This window comes from Penicillium roqueforti, assembly GCF_015533775.1.
Source record: "Penicillium roqueforti strain LCP96 04111 chromosome Unknown scaffold_20, whole genome shotgun sequence".
Classification (NCBI taxonomy): Eukaryota; Fungi; Ascomycota; class Eurotiomycetes; order Eurotiales; family Aspergillaceae; genus Penicillium; species Penicillium roqueforti.
The window spans coordinates 106520-125090 of NW_024067584.1; the positions used below are offsets into that span (position 1 = coordinate 106520).

Below are 18571 nucleotides of genomic sequence, written 5' to 3' on the forward strand. Positions count from 1 at the left end.
GGAAGCCGGGAAGATTCCAGAAGTGCCAGACCACGTTTGAAAGTGTGTCTGAGGACTAATTCCGAGTATTGGCTGTTGTGTGGCCTGGAATGGTCGACATAAGCTTTGATGGCAAACGATTCGTCCACAATCCCGATGGCTTGATTCCCTGTCACTCCAATCCCTGCTGTACACCTACAGTACACTGCGTATTCCAGGTTTAGTCCTGTTTTTACCTTCCGGTGAGACCGCATTTTCGTAGTTCCCCTTCTCCTCAACCTCCCCGGACTGGTCCTGGATCTCCACTTCTCTCACATGGGTAAGTACCGAGTGTATACTCCAGGCCGAGCCTATAGGACTTGGCCAATTTCTACAACATAACGCGTCCCTGAGCGGTTTTTTGACTTTGCTTTTTTGCCGAACCCCCACACGGAGCCTTTGTCGTGCGCCATACCAACCGTCGCTATAGCCCATCTGCACGGCCTCAAATAGTCCTTTCTCCTCTTCCAATGGCTAGTGTCATTGCTTGTTCCATACTTCTCTCCATTCCCTATTAGTCCTGGTCCCTGCTCCGGTAGAGCCTGGAGTGACAGTTCCACTCCACTATTATACATATCCTTTAGTAGACCCCCAACTCCTATCCTGAGGTCTCGTTCATCATGGCCGACCTCAAAGATGTCGAGGCACCTCAGAACACGCACAGCGAAGACAAGGACGCCGTCGCCTTTGAGATGGACGATGTGGCGGACCAAAAGCTCCAAAACGGGCTGAGCGAAGCCGCCATGGATGCGGAACTGCAGCAGCTGGAAGAGCAGGTGCACATTATCCCCAAATCCCGCCTCGATATAACCATGTCCAATCCTGCTGCCTTTACCTACGTCCTCGTCGCCTTCGCGTCCATGGGAGGTATGCTGTCTGGTCTTGACCAGTCGCTTATCAGTGGCGCAAACCTCTACCTCCCCGTTGATCTAGGTCTGTCTGCAGCAGATAACAGTCTAGTCAACGCGGGCATGCCACTCGGAGCCGTTGCCGGTGCTCTTCTCCTTTCTCCAGCAAACGAGTACCTCGGTCGTCGTATGGCTATCATTGTCTCCTGTATTCTGTACACAATCGGTGCCGCCCTGGAGGCTGGTGCTATAAACTTCGGAATGGTGTTCGCAGGCCGATTCATTCTTGGCGCTGGTGTCGGTTTGGAGGGTGGTACTGTCCCAGTCTATGTCGCAGAGTGTGGTATGTTTTCCATCACTCCCCATCCTATCTGTATACCCAGTTCTAACCCCACTCTTTAATAGTCCCCCGCAGACTCCGCGGTAACCTCGTATCCTTGTACCAACTAAACATCGCCCTGGGTGAAGTCCTCGGCTACGCCGTCGCTGCAATGTTCGTTAGCGTCGAAGGAAACTGGCGTTACATCCTAGGCTCCTCGCTGGTCTTCTCAACAATCCTTTTCGTGGGTATGCTCTTCCTGCCAGAGAGTCCCCGATTCCTAATGCACAAGGGACGCGAGGTCGAAGCGTACGCAGTATGGAAGAAGATCCGTGGATTCAACGACCTCGAAGCCAAAGACGAGTTCCTCGGAATGCGACAAGCCGTCACAGCCGAAAGCGAGGAACAAGCCCAGTCGAAGAACTACCCCTGGATGGACTTCTTTACTGTACCTCGCGCACGCCGCGCCATGGTCTACGCCAATATCATGATCTTCCTAGGACAGTTCACAGGCGTCAACGCAGTGATGTACTACATGTCGACGCTGATGCAGGCCATCGGCTTCGGCGACAAGGACGCTGTCTTCATGTCTCTTGTCGGCGGTGGGGCATTGCTGATCGGCACCATCCCGGCCGTGCTATACATGGAGCGATTTGGTCGTCGGTACTGGGCGAATGTGATGCTGCCGGGTTTCTTCATTGGTCTTCTGCTCGTCGGTGTTGGCTACACTATCGATGCTGATAAGTACCCCGCCGCGGCACAGGGCATTTACTTCACAGGTATTGTGCTGTACATGGGTTTCTTCGGCTCGTACGCTTGTTTGACGTGGGTCGTGCCTTCCGAGGTCTTCCCTACATATCTGCGCTCGTATGGAATGACGACGGCCGACGCTAATTTGTTCCTGTGCTCGTTTATCGTTACGTACAACTTCACGCGCATGATGGAGTCTATGCAGCGGATTGGTCTGACGCTTGGTTTCTACGGTGGTATTGCCATCCTCGGCTGGGCTTATCAGATTATTTTCATGCCGGAGACTAAGAACAAAACCCTTGAGGAGATTGAGGAGATTTTCTCGCTCCCTACTGCTGTTATTGTTAAGCGGAACTTGAAGCAGACGGCGCAGGTTATTCGGGACTTGTCGCGCTTCCGTCTTAAGAAAGTGTTTTCTCCTGAGCCGTACAACTAGGCTAGTAATGCATATTTGTTCGCAAGATTGAATAATGAGAAATGGAATTGGTTTTTGTTCATACAAAGTTTGCCATTGATTGCATAGTTAATGGTTCCATTTTCTATCATGGCTGAGTAGATATAGGCAAAGCTGACTATTTGTATCTCTCTCGACGTGCTACCAGGATACTCGAGGAAAGGTTTCATGGAATGCCCTCTTGGGTCCAAGGATGAGGAAGTTTGTCGACACTCCGCTGGGTAGAATCGTGAGATATATACATAAATGTCCGGAACGCGGAGCGACTAAAATTTTCCGCAGCGCCGATACATTTACACAGATACGATTCCTAGGCAAAATACCAAAATTCTCCCAATTGAATGCCGATTTTGCGATTGGCAACAACGAATGAATGAATGACCCATGGCAGCTACGGGTGGGAAGAAATGCAAGAGAAATTAAAAAAAATTGATGGGACGAGCCGGGATCGAACCAGCGACCTTGCGAACTTCAGTCGCACGCTCTCCCAACTGAGCTATCGTCCCATTTGGGATGATGATCGAGGAATAGTTATGCATCATGAACAGACTATAGCTCCCCAGGTAGCCCGTTTTTGTCTCCGCCTTCTTTACTCATTTCTCTAGATCCTAACCGTAGTCCTACGTTTGTATGACTCCTATCATAATGAATAATTTTCCACATGTTTCTAGGACTTGTATATGTAAGCAATTATCAGTTCATAACTATAGATCAGCTTAAAATAACAAGTACATAATTATGTACTGTCGTCTCACAACCTGAAATATGGTATCCGTATTCTACCAGTGCAGTCAGTGCCAACTTATATTATCTAATTAAGCCTAAATTTTTATCCCAAGTGGGACGATAGCTCAGTTGGGAGAGCGTGCGACTGAAGTTCGCAAGGTCGCTGGTTCGATCCCGGCTCGTCCCATTAGTTTTTGCTTGTTTTTGTCTTCTATTGCCTTCTCTATGTCGATGGATGGCTTACGTCTCGAATAACAAGGTCGAGCGGAGACGGGTAGACATGCTTACTTTAAGATTTTACCGCGGCTACCTCCTGCTTAAGTGCTATTTTCGAATCTAGTGAACATCTCTATTATTCGCAACCACTCCAGCCTCGGGATGATCTCTCTAGAACACATCTACCCCAAGATGGAAAGTGAGTATAAGTACAAATATAACAAGTATAAACATAAGCGTACAGTAGGCCAACAAACCGCCAACAAAACATGAGTATGTCGGGTGTAACATCAATCCCTCAAGGCTTCAAAGTCCGCTTGGATTGACGAACATATACCGTCAACTAGTGACATTTCCTCCTCTACTGGCACACCTAAGGCTCCAGCTTGCCAACTCACCGTGCACACCAAGCTTGCCCCTTTGACACTGATGATGTTGAAAACAAGCGGGGCACTAGTAACATTTCCAGGCTGCGAGAACACCATCTTGACGACCTTGCACTTTTGGACTGACCCGTCACTCGAGTTATCGAAGGCAAGCAAATTGCTCAGCTCGTACGAGGAGTCCCGCTGCTGTCCAAGTTTACTCAATGTCCAATTTCTGATGCTGGGAACGTATCTCAATAGGCCGATTGCTTGATCTTGCAGTCTCGCACCGCACGCAGCGAGATTTTTCGTCATCGAGCTCGCGGCTGCCCACATCTCCTCGGAAAAATGAGGCTCCGTTACATTCGGTGCCCGTGGATGTGCCTCGTAATAGGCAGAAACGAAAAGACCCCATGTGAGACCAGGCGTCCCAATAGACGCTCGCATGTCAACCGGCGTCCCCGAGACAAAATTGGTTACGTCAGGGCTATGAATGGCCCTGCTTAGCGCCCGGACGATCATCTGGTGCATCGTTGCCGTGAGCTTGGTGTCATGAATTCTTGAAGTCTGCAGGGCCTTTTGGACCAGCGGAGCCTCAATCTCGAGGAGTCTTACTCTGCTCTGGAGAGCGGCTGCCGGATCGAAGAACATGGGTGACCCAATCCAAGTCCCGGCATCTAGAGTGCTGGCAGATGCGCGGAGCCCAAGAAAATTGGCTATAAACTTCGGCAAGCAAACTGCAATCAATGGCTCGAGGAGAAATTTCCAAGATATAGGAAGCCTTTCGGGTGTGTCAAACGGTGCCGGAAGCGTTTGACTTGGCAGAGTCACTAAGAAAGAGGGTTTCTCCTCCATGCCAGTAGTCTGGCGCCATGCATCGAGAAAGGCACGATGGAATGCAACCCCGACCATGCCGTCCCCGAGAGCATGGGAGAACGCAAAGGCGATAAAGCATCGCGTCGCTGTGGGGTCTTGCGGCGATACCAAAGGGAGGACCACGATTCGCCAAGGTGGGATACCAGCAGGCCATGGGCGGTCAAGGATGGTTGGTAAGATCTTTTGAATTGTTGCCGTATCGCCATTGGTCCTGGCTTCGTCTTCGTGAATTATAGACAAGTGATCGTGCAGATCAATACTAGAAACCGCTTCGTATGTTGGCTTGTCCGTCTGCTTCGCCTTGATGACCACGCTTAGGTATGGGAACTTCTCGATGCAGTGTCTCAAAGGTGCAATAAATGACTGAGCGGAGTGGACATCTATATTTTCACTCGCAATTTCATAGATTGCTCCTATGACGAGCGCGTTGTAGAAGCCGACATCTTCGCGACTAATTGTACGACATTCATTGGGACCTGTGTTCCGGTTAGCGCTACGGATATAGCTCAAGAAGTATATTTCACTAACTTGCAAGTCTCATGAACGTTGTGGGGAGCGACATTTTCGTACAACGTGGTAAACGTATCTCGCCCGTAGGCTCAGGCTCCAGTGATGTGAATTTATAGGATACGATTTAGCGTGCCTATTTGAGTTTAGCGTGGTCCTGCCATTAGCGTTACCAGGATAGGAACAAGTAGAAGTTCGTAGAGCGACTACAAAACTAATCGGTATATCAAAGCAAAAGAGTGCTTCCAAGGTTCAAATCTATTATTCATGCAGAGTAACGGACGAGGCCCGGAAGATGCATAAATAAGTTGCTAAATTAGGCAATGAGTGTCACCCGCAATTGTCACAATCCTTCAGTAATGGTGTTTTTATATATGAATCGAGGTCTTTCGCAAACTGGAGTGGCTAGGACAGCTTGGGGTTTCTTGTAATAACTGTATAAAATTTCGTTCGAGCTATAGAATCATCTAGGCAACACTATCATTGTAGACCTAGGACAAATGATCTCTGCTAGCAATCTTGATCCAGAAATCATGATGCACCAACAAGGCTAAATTCTCCTGTTTCCAAACTGGCCTTGTTCCGTTGTTGATCTTGGGTCGGAACAGACGGAAGAACTACCAGCTAGTCAGCGAGAATGAATAGTGACCTTCAAGAAAAAGAAACATACCTGAACCAAGAGCTTATACGTCTCCAAAAGTGCAATATTTTTGCCTAAACAGATGCGAGTACCATATCCCCACGTGAGAATACACTTGTCCATCAAGGCAGCCCGATCTGGATCCTCCAACCAGCGCTCGGGGCGGAATTCATGAGCATCCTCGCCAAAGATCCGTCGATTTCGATGGACAACGTACGGATTGGCACCAATCTCCGTTCCAGCTGGGATAAATTGGTTATGAAGTGTCATGCCTCCTTCAGAGACGTAGCGGGGAATGATCATCGGGGTGGAGGGCTGATAGCGCATTGTCTCTTTGTAACAGGCCGAGAAGTAGGGCATATCTTTGATCTCATCGTAGAGCGGAACCGGATGGCTGAGAAGTCCTCGCCGATCATAATCGTCAATCTCGGCCACCAACTTCTCATGGACGCCTGGAGTTTGGAGCACGTATCGTAGAAATCCGCAGAAGAATGCGGCTGTTGTATCAGATGCCGCGACCATTAACACAAAACATTCGGTTTTGACTTCGTCCAGCGTAATTGTAGACCCATCGGGGTTCTTTGCGTTTAGGATATTGTCTAGGAAGTCACCCTGCTGTCGTTGTTTGGGATTTTTCAATCGCTCTTCAAGGAGCCGATCGCGAAACTAGTCAATTATTAGCGTTATACTACCTTTGACTGAATGCCAAGGTACTGAGAGGTGTATAAATACCGCCATGATCTTTCCTGTTCCTGACCCATCTCCGGGCTTGGGCATGAAATACCGTCTCGTGATGGGATTCTCCAAAAATGGCCGAGCTAGCCATGGCAAAGCCCCAACAATTGCAGCAAAAGGGGCCATTTTATGGAAGTTTTCAATCAAGCTCTCCACATCACGGCCTTGAGTGATGAATCCAATCGGTTCACCAAAGGAAAGCTGGCAGATCATGTCGTAGGCAAACCATCTGTCCGAATCAGCTTCTTGCTCACTATTCATATCTCATATGGCGGAGTTTACTAACTGCGACCAAGCAGCAAAATCCATTTCTTGACCAGTGTGGGCAAACCTCTCAGTCAACACGTTCGTCCATTGGAAAATGCGCTCATCAACCTGACCCTCGAGTGATTTCAAGTTCGTCAACGTAAACGAAGCAGCCACTCTCTTGCGCTTCATAGCATGCTCATCATGCTTAAGCGTCTGGAAAGGCGGCGCGATTTCTCCTAAAACCCCAACTGTATACACATCAGTTTTATCTACTCGGCGATGATAAATCTGGGGCAAAAACATAGGATCATCCACGGCCAATAGATTCGGTGCGGCCCGCACGATAGATCCGTATTTTTCATGATACTCAATGCCTATCGTATGCGCTTGTTTGGTGTGTAGGATCCATAGTTTGAAGAAGTCGGAGATGGAGGCCCAGAAGGGGCCAGGGAATCCGCGTAGGGGATGGAAGTAGCGGTTGTAGATGCCCCGGTAGAGGATGTAGGTTGCGAGCGCAACGACGCCGAGAAGGTATAAATGCATTTTGGTTGATTAAATAAATGCGCAATTCGTATAGTTTCGAGAAATGCTGGGTGTTTTATCAGTCATTTTCTGACCTAACTTGCATATACTACGTATGACAGGCTGATGGTCAGAAATCAGACCACCGTTCATTGGCTGAGTGAGATCATTTGAAACGTCAAGGAGACTAGAAGATGATGGTTGAATTAATCTCGAGGCGCTGCTTCAATGTTCTTAGATCTCTGCGCCTAATTTCGATTATGAATGCCAACTTTTGTAATCGTCGAGGCTCTCCCCCTTAAATTAAAATACTTGATGGAAATGCGGGATATCACAAAGTAATGATCAATTCTAATGAAAATGGATGAAGAAGAGGAACTGTCCGAGGAGAAACCAAGTAAGTACCTACACCTGGTGGGGGAAAGCCTTGTACATGACAATCAATGTGTTCTGGGTTTAATATAGGAAATGACGTAAACAGAAGTGAGAACTTCATTCTTTGCTAAGTCCTGTGAATAGTGGATAGCAGAGGTGACCTCAGTTTGTATTAATTCTAGTCAGAGGCTTTTTGTTTGAGAATTGTGATACTAAAAATACTACATGGCAGATTTAAAGGCTAAAAAAGACCAATATGACAATGACAAGGTTTATGATTGAGGCTTTAGGTAACTCTAATAGCAGAAAAGACGAAGACAAACAAATTATAGAGTCAGTTTGCTCTCCACAGCATCGGATAGGATCTGCAGCGACGAGGTCTGATTCAAAACATCCAAGAAAGGAATATCAACCTTGAAAACGGTGTAGAACCACGACCGGAACTCCGAGGCAATCATACTGTCCATTCCGTAGGAGGTAATTGGCTTGCTCGAGTCGATCTTATCCAATCCCATGAGCAGCAGGTTCGAGAAGCGCTTCCTGACAAGAAGAAGAATTGCTTCGTTGAGGGTGGACGCGGATGCAATTTCGCTGTTGGTTGAGACCATGGTCTTGAGGACAATGGCGGGGATCCCCGCGGCCCAGGGGAGGGCAGATACAGAGGTAGCGGAGGATGACACAGCAGAATCCTGAGAAGCAGGTGAATCGAGCGATGCAGATAGAAGAACGGCTCTGGGATCTTGCATTGTGCCGTTGCTGACGTCAAATCCTTGATCGAGCAGTTTGCGGATGGCCTGCGGCTCCAGTCCCGTGAGGATGTGCGAGGCAGAAAGACGGTCATACTCGAGACCTGGGGCCAGTGACTTTGGTCCATCAGCCGAAGTGTGGGCGAGTGCGAGGTCGACGACCTGGATCAGCTCAGCTTCGTTGAGAGGCTGGATACCCTTCCGGAGGAGGAGCGCCTCGATTTCCGGGTTTTCATGAAGATAACCCACCTCCGAGATCATTCCGAGACCGATGGAGACGATGGGCTTTCCGACGCTGCGACGGTATCTTGCGAAAGCGTCAAGGAAGCCGTTGGCAGAGCAGTAGTTGGATTCGGTGGCTGTACCAACACTGCCCGAGACCGAAGAGGTCAGGAGGAAGAAGTCCAGTTCGCTGTCACCGTGAGCTTCTAAAGCATGGTGCAGGTTCCAGGTTCCTTGCCATTTGGGCTGGATACCCGTATGCCAAGCCTTATGGGTCATGGTGGAAAAGAGGGCCTCACTGAGACCCATTGCGGCTTGAATCACACCGCCAATGGGCTTGATGCAAGCGGCGACGGCGGCATCGGCATCGGAGGCATTGACGATGTCTCCGCGAACAACTTTGACAACAGCACCAGAGGCCTCAAGGTTAGACACCAGCTCACGGGCTGCAGGCTTGTCACAGCCAGAGCGACCGAGGAAAGTGAAATGACGAGCGCCGCGATCGAACATCCAGCGGCTGAGACTGCGACCTAGACCACCGAGACAACCAATGAGGAGGTAAGACTTGTTTGGGTCAAAGGTGGTGAGATGGCGCGCATGGGCAACTTGGATGAGACTGGATGGGTTCTCCAACGAGATCACGACCTTACCAATACGGCCCTTGGTAGAGAAGAAGCGGTATGCTTGAGCGATATCACTAACATCGAAGGTGGAAATGGGAACTGGCTTGACAGTGCCAGCTCGGTACAGCTCCAAAGCCTCGGCAAATTTACTAGAAGAATATTAGTTGGTGTTGTAAAAAAAGAATGGAGAGGAAATATTACGTGATCCAAATGTTGCGGTAGTGTTCATCTTCGTGGTAGAAGAGCTCCGTCAGATCAAAGGCAGTGAAGGTCACGTTACGCAAGAACATGCGCATATCCAACTGTCCGGCATCGATAATGTCGCGCTTGCCAACCTCCACAAAGCGGCCAAAGTTGGCACAACATTGCCAAGTGGCATGCAGCAGATCGCCTGTCAGGGAATTGACGACGACATCAACACCCCGACCGTTGGTGGCGGCTAGAATACCGGCAACAAACGAATCATTCCGGGAGTTGAAGATATTCTCACGAGGAACCCCAAGTTCGTTGACAAGATAATCTTTCTTTTCATCTGTGCTGACGGTGGTATACACGGTCGCTCCGCGTTGAAGAGCGATCGCAATAGTGGCGGTTCCAAAGGCACCGGCACCGGAATGCACGAGAATAGTTTCGCCGGAGCGCAGGTGAGCACGATCATCCAGGGCATATAGAGCAGTTCCATAGATAACAGGCAGGGTGGGCATCACTTCAAAGCTCTCGTGGGGCAGCATCTTGAGACAAGCCCAGGCCGGGACCCGCTCGATGGTGCTGAAGCTATTTGGTGCCAGGACAACAACGCGATCACCAGCAACGAGATTGGAGACATCTGAAGCAACGCCACGGACGATTCCACTGAACTCAATGGCAGCCGTGCCCTTGCGGGTTTCGATCTTGCCAGACAGCGTGTAGATGTCTTTGGCGTTGAGACTAACAGCCTTGACTTCTATTTCAACCTGACCAGATGGAATCTCGGTGGGGGGATTGGCCAGACGTTGGAAATAAATTGAATCAGTAATGCCAACACGCTTGATGGCAAGCTGAGCAGGGGACGCTTCGGCCAGAGTCATGGTTTCGACCTCGTCAGTTCTGCGCTTGCTGAACAGATCATTGAGTGTGGTATCGGGCAGGAATCGGCTCACGTGGAGGAGACCATTGTGCCAGACAAACTCCTTGTCATCGGCCGTGTCCTCGACCGTGAGTATGTGCTCGACTTTCGTGCAAATGGCATCGCGACCGGTGCCGCTGGGGTGCTTTCCAACGTCCAGAACCACAAAGCGCAGAGCTGGTTGTTCGAGCATCAGGGCACGCGAGAGACCGCTAGACAGAGAGAGATCAGGAGCATCACCAGTCACAGTGGAGGCGCCCGTCAGCCAAATGAGCTCTGCAGCGTTGTCCGTGACGATCTTGAAACGCATCATCTCCTCTGGTGTCATGGTTGGGATGAAGGGGGTCTCCATCTCCAGTAGGGAGATGACAGTCGACTGCGAGATCATCTCCTCAGTCACTTCATCAAGGCGTGCAGAGGAGATGTCCTCCGCGACAAAGAACTGGTGGAGAGCATTCGCCATCTTCGACGGTTGATCATGAAGCAGGACCACGCGGCGGTTCCATTTGCGCTGTGGCTGAGAAGAAAGAACAAGAGTGATTCCAAAGGGTAGATTGAATACAGTGCATCCAGACTGAACCAGAATGTCAGACGGGACACTCTCTGTTCGGGCAACAATGATGCCATTCACATCGAGCAGACTCAGAAACTGGTCCACCTTCTTCAACGACTTGGGGTATGTGCTATGAGGAAGCAAAACAACGTCGTACTTCTCCTCGATCTCCTCGATCTTCTCGCTCTCGGCGGTCTTCCATTCTCGGATGCGAGGGAAATCGGTCTTCTCATCCAAAAACTCCCGCCATCCCTGGGTCTTGCAGTCGCATCCCTTGCCGAGCTCCAACACGCGCAGTCGAGGATTCTTGTGCGCAGCCAGATCCAACAAGGCGGAAACAACACCAACCTTGCCATTGTCCGCCAAATCGGGGTGGTTGACAAGAAAATCGGTGATGACCTCTTGCAGATGAGGTTGATCAGCGGTTGTCAGTCGGCTAAGGTCTGGCTTCCAGACCACTCGCAAGCATGGGTGACGGCCTGTGTCGGAGTCTTGTTCAGCCTTGCCGGTGTACAGAGACAGGCGAACACCGCGCATGTTGATCACAGAAGACCCAGAGCCATCTTGCAATGAGGCATCAATCGACTTGGTTCCAAACCCGGTGCTCTGAGACAGAGAATGGATAGATCCGGATGAATTAACACTCTCTGTGCTGGGAGTGTTAATCTCGCACAGGTCGAGGAAGACGGGTAGATGGGCGCGAAGTCGGTTGAGGTTACCGGCCGTGCCACCCATTATGGCGGCCTGCAAACAGGCATCGATGGTCAATGGGTGAACAGTGTAGTAATCGCCTTGATACGATGTTCGGGCGACACGTTGCTTGATAACCGTTTCAGAGACGGCAGCTGGGTTGATTCTCTTCTTGTCTGTCTTCATCGACACCAGAGATTGGAATGTGGGACCAAAGACAAGCCCTTCCTCGGCCAGCTTGGAGTACCATGGGCCCATTGACCATTGCTCATATTGGGCGGTATCGACTGTGATAGCCGGCAAGGACTTTCGGTCGAGTCTTATGCAGCCTGTGCAATGTGAGACTGCGGCTCCAGCCTGCCACGATGAGATAGCAAAGTCATACCAAGTGCTGGAGGTGGATGCCTTGGAAATGCGAGCTGGGGAGACGGTTGTGTATAAATCAGCCTGTTGATGTTCATCGGCGTGTACGATCAATGCGGAGGCGATGTTGACGTTGCGCAAAACAAATGATGAGTCAGCCTCGGCAAGGTTCTTGATCTGTGAAATGGCCTCGATCGCCATGGAAATGTATCCAGCAGCTGGGAAGACAACCTGGCTCTCAAGCTTATGGTCATTCAGCCAGGGCACCTCGTTCAGTCGCACAGTATTCTTCCAGACTCGGTCAACACCGTTACCAGCGGCCATTTCTGATCCTAGCAATTCATGACGCGGGTAGGGGCGACTGCGAAGATCACTACTCAGTCGTGACTCTCTCCACAGCAGCTGGCTGTAGCTCCAGTGGTAAGTAGGAAGATCGGGAATAACCTTGGCCATGGCAGAAGAAGTATCGTTGACGGCCATGATGTTGATATCATGTCCACGGATGTAAAGTTCTCCAGCGAGGGTCTTTAGGCAGATATCGGCGTCTTTACCACGGACAAGGGTAGCGCTGTATGGCGCATCGTCGATAGAATATTGCAATAATGTTCGAATCTGCTTGACGGGCAATTGTAGGGCTGAATGGGGTCCAATCTCAATGAGATGGCATTTGCCCTTCTCCAGGATTCTGGTAACGGCTGCCGAAAACTGCACGGAGTTCTCGAGATTCTGGCGCCAATAGCTGTGAGGCAATACTGCTGTTGTCTTACGGCTGTACCAGTTGGGCCCGTCTACACCCACACTCGAAAAGAACTGGATGTCTTTGTCGATATAATTGGCGGGAAGAGTTGGCCATGCCTGCTCAATAAGGCGTTCATACTCTTCACCAATCTCCTTCATCATATAAGAGTGATAAGCCTTGCCACCTGTCTGTAGTTTGCGAGCGAATTTTCCTGCCTGGGAGGCTGTCTGCAAGAGGGTTTCCACACCGGAGACGCTACCAGAGATTGTCACACTCTCAGGGGAATTGACACATGCAACAACCACTTCCTTTTCGAGAGAAAGCTCTGAAATCAACTCTTTGGCCTCTTCTGCGCTACCGCCAAGTGCCATCATGGATCCTTGAGATTTGAGCTGGCCGACAACATGTCCCCGGTAATAGGCAATCATGATCGCCTGGGCTTCACTCAACAATCCAGCGGCGTATGCTGCAGCAATTTCTCCAGAGGAATGACCGGCCACCATTTGAGGAGCGACGCCCCAGCTGTTAAGTAGGTTGACGAGACCGATTTGCACTGCAGTACACAGAGGCTGAGAGAATCTCGCATCGCCGACGCGACTGGTAGCAGCGGGCTCCATTAAAACATCCTTGATCGACCATGCGGGTGCCTCAGGCAGCGTCTGCAGCACATTATCGAGGTGGTCGATGGTGTCCCGGTAAATCGGGCTCTGCTCGAACAGTTGACGGCCCATCTCCGCCCATTGAGCACCCTGGCCGGTGAAAAGGAAGGCGATGTCCAATGCCGGAAGGGTTTTAGTGACCAATCCCTCGACGACGAGATCAGTTGTTGCAGTGGCCTGACTGGCAAAGATATAACCACGCTGGGACAGCTTCGATCGACGGTTTGCGAGTGTATGGGCGAGGTCCACAAAGTCATAGTGGGCGCCGTTGCGGATGCTATAGCTGAGATCGGTGATCCGGGCCTCCAAAGCTTCAACGGTAGAGGCAGACAGAGCTAGAAGGTATTTCTTCTCTGCAGGTTGGTTATGTGTGATTGCCTTGGGAATCTTGTTGACTGAGGCCAAATACTGAATCGGATCTTCCAGAATCTACCACGGTTAGTATCGCAGTATTTTGGATTGGAGAGTAAATCACTCACTGCATGGGCATTTGCACCGCCATAACCAAACGAGTTAATGCTGACACGGCGCATGGCAGATGGCCAGTTGGTAAGTTTGGTCACGATTTCCATGTTCCAATCCGCCAATTTGACTGTCTGGTTAGCATCATGACTCTCATTAAACTCGGATACAGGACTCACGCTTGGGGTTCAACTTGGTCACGCCAACTGTGGCAGGGATAGCCTGGTGCTCGAAGGTGAGGATTGCCTTGATTACAGCAGTGATTCCACTGGCTGCCTCACTGTGTCCGACATTTGTTTTGTTCTAGGTTTCATTGTTCAGCAGACCGCGCATTTATGGTTGAGTTGAAATACTCACAGCACCAATTAGCAAAGGAGATCTTCCCTTGCGCTTGAAGACCCGGCTCAGAGCTTCAACTTCCATGGGGTCACCGACGGCAGTACCAGTACCGTGACATTCGACGTAGTCAGTGTCTTCTACGAAGAGTCCAGCCATGCGGTAGGCCTTGCGGATGACTTCTGCCTGTCCTGAAATGCTGGGCTGAGTGATACCGGAGGTTTTACCATTTCTAGAACAGTTAGTATGCTTAGACGCATCTGGATCGAGAATACATACGCATTGACGGCGCTGCCACGAATCACCGCGCGGATTGGGTCGCCATCTCGCAGAGCAGCAGACAGCCGCTTGATATACAAAGCGCTGACACCCTCAGCACGACCGTAGCCATCGGCACTCGCATCGAAGGTGTGGCAAGTCGAGGTTGGGGAGAGAACGCCTCCCTTCATGGTTCCGAGATGCTGCTCCGGGCCCATGATCAAGTTGGCACCGGCCACCACAGCGCCTTCGCATTCCCCAGCCTTGATGGCGTTGACGGCGTTGTGGAGACAATAAATTGATGATGAACAAGCTGTGTCGACAGTGAAACTATTGATCTTGTCAGATTGAAAGAAAAGTCCATTGATAGCTAATGACCACATACCTAGGACCGCGAAGGTCAAAGATGTAGCTCAGACGGTTGGAGAGAATTGCAGTACCGGAACCAGTGGCACTGTATCGGTGCAGCGACTCCGGATCTCTGGCCTGCATGGTCTGAAAGTCCACGGTGAAATTACCGACATAGACACCAATGTCTGCGCCGGCAACCTGCTTGAGGGAAACACCAGCACTTTCAAAGCATTCATAAACAACCTCGAGCAGCTTGCGCTGCTGAGGGTCCATGTATGTGGCTTCAAGATTGTTGATCCCAAAGAAGGAGTTTTCAAATTGACGTACATCCTCCTTCAAGAAATAGCCGCCCTTGGTATTCATCACACCGGCACGATCGCCTTCGGGGTGGAAGAATCCGTCGGCATTGAAACGTTCCTTCGGAATTTCGCATTGACCAGTTCGCTCATTGACGAGCATCTCCCAGAAGTCATTGGGGGAGGAGACGCCACCGGGAAGTCGGCAAGCTTTATCGGTTAGCTCTATGGACTCGAGAAGATGGAGTAATACTTACCCATTCCGACAATCACAATGGGGTCATTGGTTGGCTCGGGTCCATTGGAAAGAGTAGCCTCGAGAGAAGAAACGTCGATAGAACCCATTTCGTCGGTGTAAACGTAGAATAGAATTGTGGTTGGGAATGGAATTGTCAATTGTCAAATTCTTGAGGATTCGGGAATAAACTTGCACTCTTCAAACTGTGTATATATATCCCCTGTACTATTCTATATAATCTCTAAATGTATACAGCAAGGATCTGACCAAGGGTGCAGTGACAAAGTGACAAGGCTCACGATCTCACCGTCAGACGTCAGGCTTATACGCGGTCAGATCGGTCAGATCGACCTATACTTTAACCCTCCCACAGGCCAATTAAGCATCGGAAAAACCAAAATGAAGTCCGTTTTAATTACAGGGTCAGTTTTGTTTTGTTTGTTGGATCTCCCAATATTGACGAACGATTCAGTTGTGGAAAGGGAGGCATCGGCGAGGCCTTGGCTCTTCAGTATCGCGCTCGAGGTACAACTCCCATTCATTATTCATGTGCAACTCATTAAACCAATCAGGTTGCACTGTTCTGGCCACTGTTCTGCCCTGGGAATCTAGAGAGCATCTTTCTTCCGTTGGCATCGCTTGTTTTGAGTTAGATGTGACGAAAGATGACTCCGTCCGAGCCTTGCGCAAAGCAGTCGAGGAGAAGATTGGAGATCGACTCGATATTCTAGTGAACAATGCGTAAGTCTTCGTGACAATCAATCTTCGATTTGGTTTGTTTCAATTTAACAATATATAGTGGGATCTGTAAGCTTCTGTTGATGCAGTACAGGATGAAATAATACTAAGAAGCAGGCTATACAATGACCGCCATCGACACCGATGTTAAACAAGTGCAACAGATGTTTGACGTCAATCTCTTCGGACCAATTCGAATGGTAAATATCTTCCACCCCTTGCTAATTCTAGCCAAAGGGTGTGTCGTCAATATTGGCTCTGTCGGAGGGGTTGTACCCTACATGTATGGCTGTATGTCTATCTGAAATATGGGTTCGGCTGAAATCCACAACTGACTGCAATGTAGCTTCATACAACGCTAGTAAAGCTGCACTACATCACTGGGGAAATACACTCCGAGTGGAGATGAGCCCATTGGGGTCTGTCAATTATCCACCTCTCTACCTTTTCGCTCGCTAATCGTTCGAACAGCGTCCGAGTCATCAATGTAATATCTCAAGTCAGTATAATATATGAGTTTGGAGACTAACAACGCATCTAGATTATATCTGGCAATATTGGCACCAATATCCTTGACCGTGATTCATCGCGTACTCTCCCTCCAGGTACGTCGGCAACCCCTGCAGTTTGGCTCCCAAATTGTCAACTAATGAAATATGTAGACTCATTCTACGCTCCTCTGCAAACGGAGTTCCAAGCGCATGTCCAACGAGTACCCGGTAAGCTGAAATATTGAATATTGTTCGTGCAAAGTAGGCTGATCAACAGATACAACCGATCGCATGGTGTATGCCAAATCGGTGGTGCAGCAGTCACTAAGAGCATGTCCACCAGCCTGGCACTGGGTAGGCAATACCTCGACCCTTGTGTGGTTTATGGATATCTTCGCGTTTCGCACTATCTGGGTAGGTTTTTACTCTTCGATTTTGGACACATGGCATCCACTAATAATAACAGGACTACGTGCTATGGCCTGTCTTTAGTCTGGGGAAATTAAAGCGCGCGATGAAATCCAGGTCTATCTAGATAACCAATCGACAATTACTATCTTTCAATAAGATTACTAGTTAGCTTCCAAAATTTAGTTGAACTGCGGCGAGCGAGCATTTCGATTCTAGGGCACATCCATTGTAGTGTTTCTGCTGGTTTAGCTTAATTCCTTACATACAAATAGGGTAATACTCAGGTATAAGATATGCTTTATTCAAAATCGAAAACATTATAATGTTATCACTTTTCTGGATCGAAATAATCCATGAGTGTTTTGTTTATATTATTGTATAACTCCGAGCATCTAGTCTATGTAAATCATAAAGCCGAGATTCTGTTAATATGGCCATTAGAATGTATGACGTCCAATCTAGATTGAGTCTGTGCTTCTGTGTCGTTCAAAATCCCAGGTCTGACGATCTGACACTGTTTCTGACAGTCTGACATGCAGGGTGTTACTACTTTTGAAATATATAAAACCGATCAAATCCATCGCTACCTAGGTAACATCGAGTTCAAACAGCTATCTCCTTTTAACATTCCCATCACCATGTCTCAAACTTCCGGGTTTCCCAGTCTTCGCCCCGCCTATATTCTCAAGGTGTGTTATCAAATGCAAAAGCATCTCACTTGACTAACAAAGACATAGCTGCAAGTAGGAGAGGGCCAGCCTGTTGGTATGAAGATACTATTGTGTACATTACATCGCCTCGGTCTAATCATTTTCTGTAGGCGCAACATCTTCAGGGTCGACCTTTGTCCACTATGTGAGTTTCCAGTCTCAATCTACCAGATGAACTGATTCCTAACTTTTGTTCAGAGCACCCCAGGCGGAAGCATCTCCACTGTAGAGGGATTTTCACCTAGCATCGATGCCGAGGTTGTATTTGCTGGCGACTGGTTGTATTTCGATCCCGATCAGCAACATAGTCGGATGAATGTCAAGGGTGTTGCAAGGTGGGTTTATATCTCACGTGCTTAATTATATGAATCCCACTGACAAATCAATCAGAACCACTGAAGGCGAAGTGAGTACCGTCAATATCAGCAAGAAAACATAGAACTAATGAAGTGGCAGGGCATCAACTTCGCCTATTCGGGCGTTTCCGGAGTTTCGCCCGACTTGGGAGCCATTTTCCAAGGACAACCGAAGACTATTCCATTCGGATTATCTAGTTAGTTCTTTGACATAAATCTGTATGATATAATACGCTAACACATTTTCTAGCCATGAATCCCACTTTTGAGGTTGGTCATCCCCGTCTCAAGGACCTCGAGAACAACACTTGGGTTGGCAATGGCCGATTTTCGTTGGAGGGAGACAAGTTATACGTGGAGGTCCGCATCTCGCAGGTTGTTTCCAGCAAGGATATGGATTAGATGGACTCTTTGTGTTGATAGTAGCATCAAATCAGCTTCTAAACTTGCCAATTGACCCATCAATATATATCTTTAACGAACAACACATACAAAATCAAATAAATCAAACCCGCGAAGGGGCAGATTGGCCAAAGGTCAGATGCCTGATTTTGCAGGGTTGATGTCTCAATTCGCCTGAATTATGCCTTATTTTAGACTGTCAGGAATCACAGGATAGAGGGC

General features: G+C 49.1%; 6 protein-coding genes across 6 annotated transcripts; 3 read left to right on the forward strand and 3 right to left on the reverse strand.

Annotated features, from left to right (window-relative positions):
• Positions 1-638: 638 nt before the first annotated feature.
• LCP9604111_6967 (putative MFS sugar transporter) lies at positions 639-2371 on the forward strand (the record flags this gene model as incomplete). Its single annotated transcript, XM_039074946.1, has 2 exons — positions 639-1209; positions 1272-2371. 2 exons carry the CDS (start codon positions 639-641, stop codon positions 2369-2371), a joined length of 1671 nt encoding a protein of 556 aa, XP_038926969.1.
• Positions 2372-3621: 1250 nt separating this feature from the next.
• On the reverse strand, positions 3622-5134 carry LCP9604111_6968 (uncharacterized protein; the record flags this gene model as incomplete). The annotated part of the gene is made up of 2 exons (XM_039074947.1): positions 3622-5048; positions 5101-5134. 2 exons carry the CDS (start codon positions 5132-5134, stop codon positions 3622-3624), a joined length of 1461 nt encoding a protein of 486 aa, XP_038926970.1.
• A 436-nt stretch (positions 5135-5570) lies between these two features.
• Positions 5571-7246, reverse strand: LCP9604111_6969 (cytochrome P450; the record flags this gene model as incomplete). Its single annotated transcript, XM_039074948.1, has 4 exons — positions 5571-5696; positions 5750-6385; positions 6452-6683; positions 6741-7246. The coding sequence occupies 4 exons, from the start codon at positions 7244-7246 to the stop codon at positions 5571-5573; spliced, it is 1500 nt and encodes a 499-aa protein (XP_038926971.1).
• A 680-nt stretch (positions 7247-7926) lies between these two features.
• LCP9604111_6970 (type I polyketide synthase) lies at positions 7927-15348 on the reverse strand (the record flags this gene model as incomplete). Its single annotated transcript, XM_039074950.1, has 8 exons — positions 7927-9340; positions 9393-13729; positions 13780-13892; positions 13942-14065; positions 14120-14330; positions 14378-14686; positions 14742-15213; positions 15261-15348. 8 exons carry the CDS (start codon positions 15346-15348, stop codon positions 7927-7929), a joined length of 7068 nt encoding a protein of 2355 aa, XP_038926972.1.
• Positions 15349-15640: 292 nt separating this feature from the next.
• LCP9604111_6971 (SDR family oxidoreductase) lies at positions 15641-17005 on the forward strand (the record flags this gene model as incomplete). Its single annotated transcript, XM_039074951.1, has 11 exons — positions 15641-15663; positions 15714-15766; positions 15814-15982; positions 16041-16048; positions 16097-16270; positions 16326-16398; positions 16451-16466; positions 16521-16584; positions 16642-16698; positions 16748-16884; positions 16937-17005. The coding sequence occupies 11 exons, from the start codon at positions 15641-15643 to the stop codon at positions 17003-17005; spliced, it is 843 nt and encodes a 280-aa protein (XP_038926973.1).
• A 514-nt stretch (positions 17006-17519) lies between these two features.
• Positions 17520-18349, forward strand: LCP9604111_6972 (DUF3237 domain-containing protein; the record flags this gene model as incomplete). Its single annotated transcript, XM_039074952.1, has 7 exons — positions 17520-17570; positions 17619-17646; positions 17702-17736; positions 17790-17926; positions 17982-17997; positions 18048-18144; positions 18198-18349. The coding sequence occupies 7 exons, from the start codon at positions 17520-17522 to the stop codon at positions 18347-18349; spliced, it is 516 nt and encodes a 171-aa protein (XP_038926974.1).
• Positions 18350-18571: the final 222 nt, after the last annotated feature.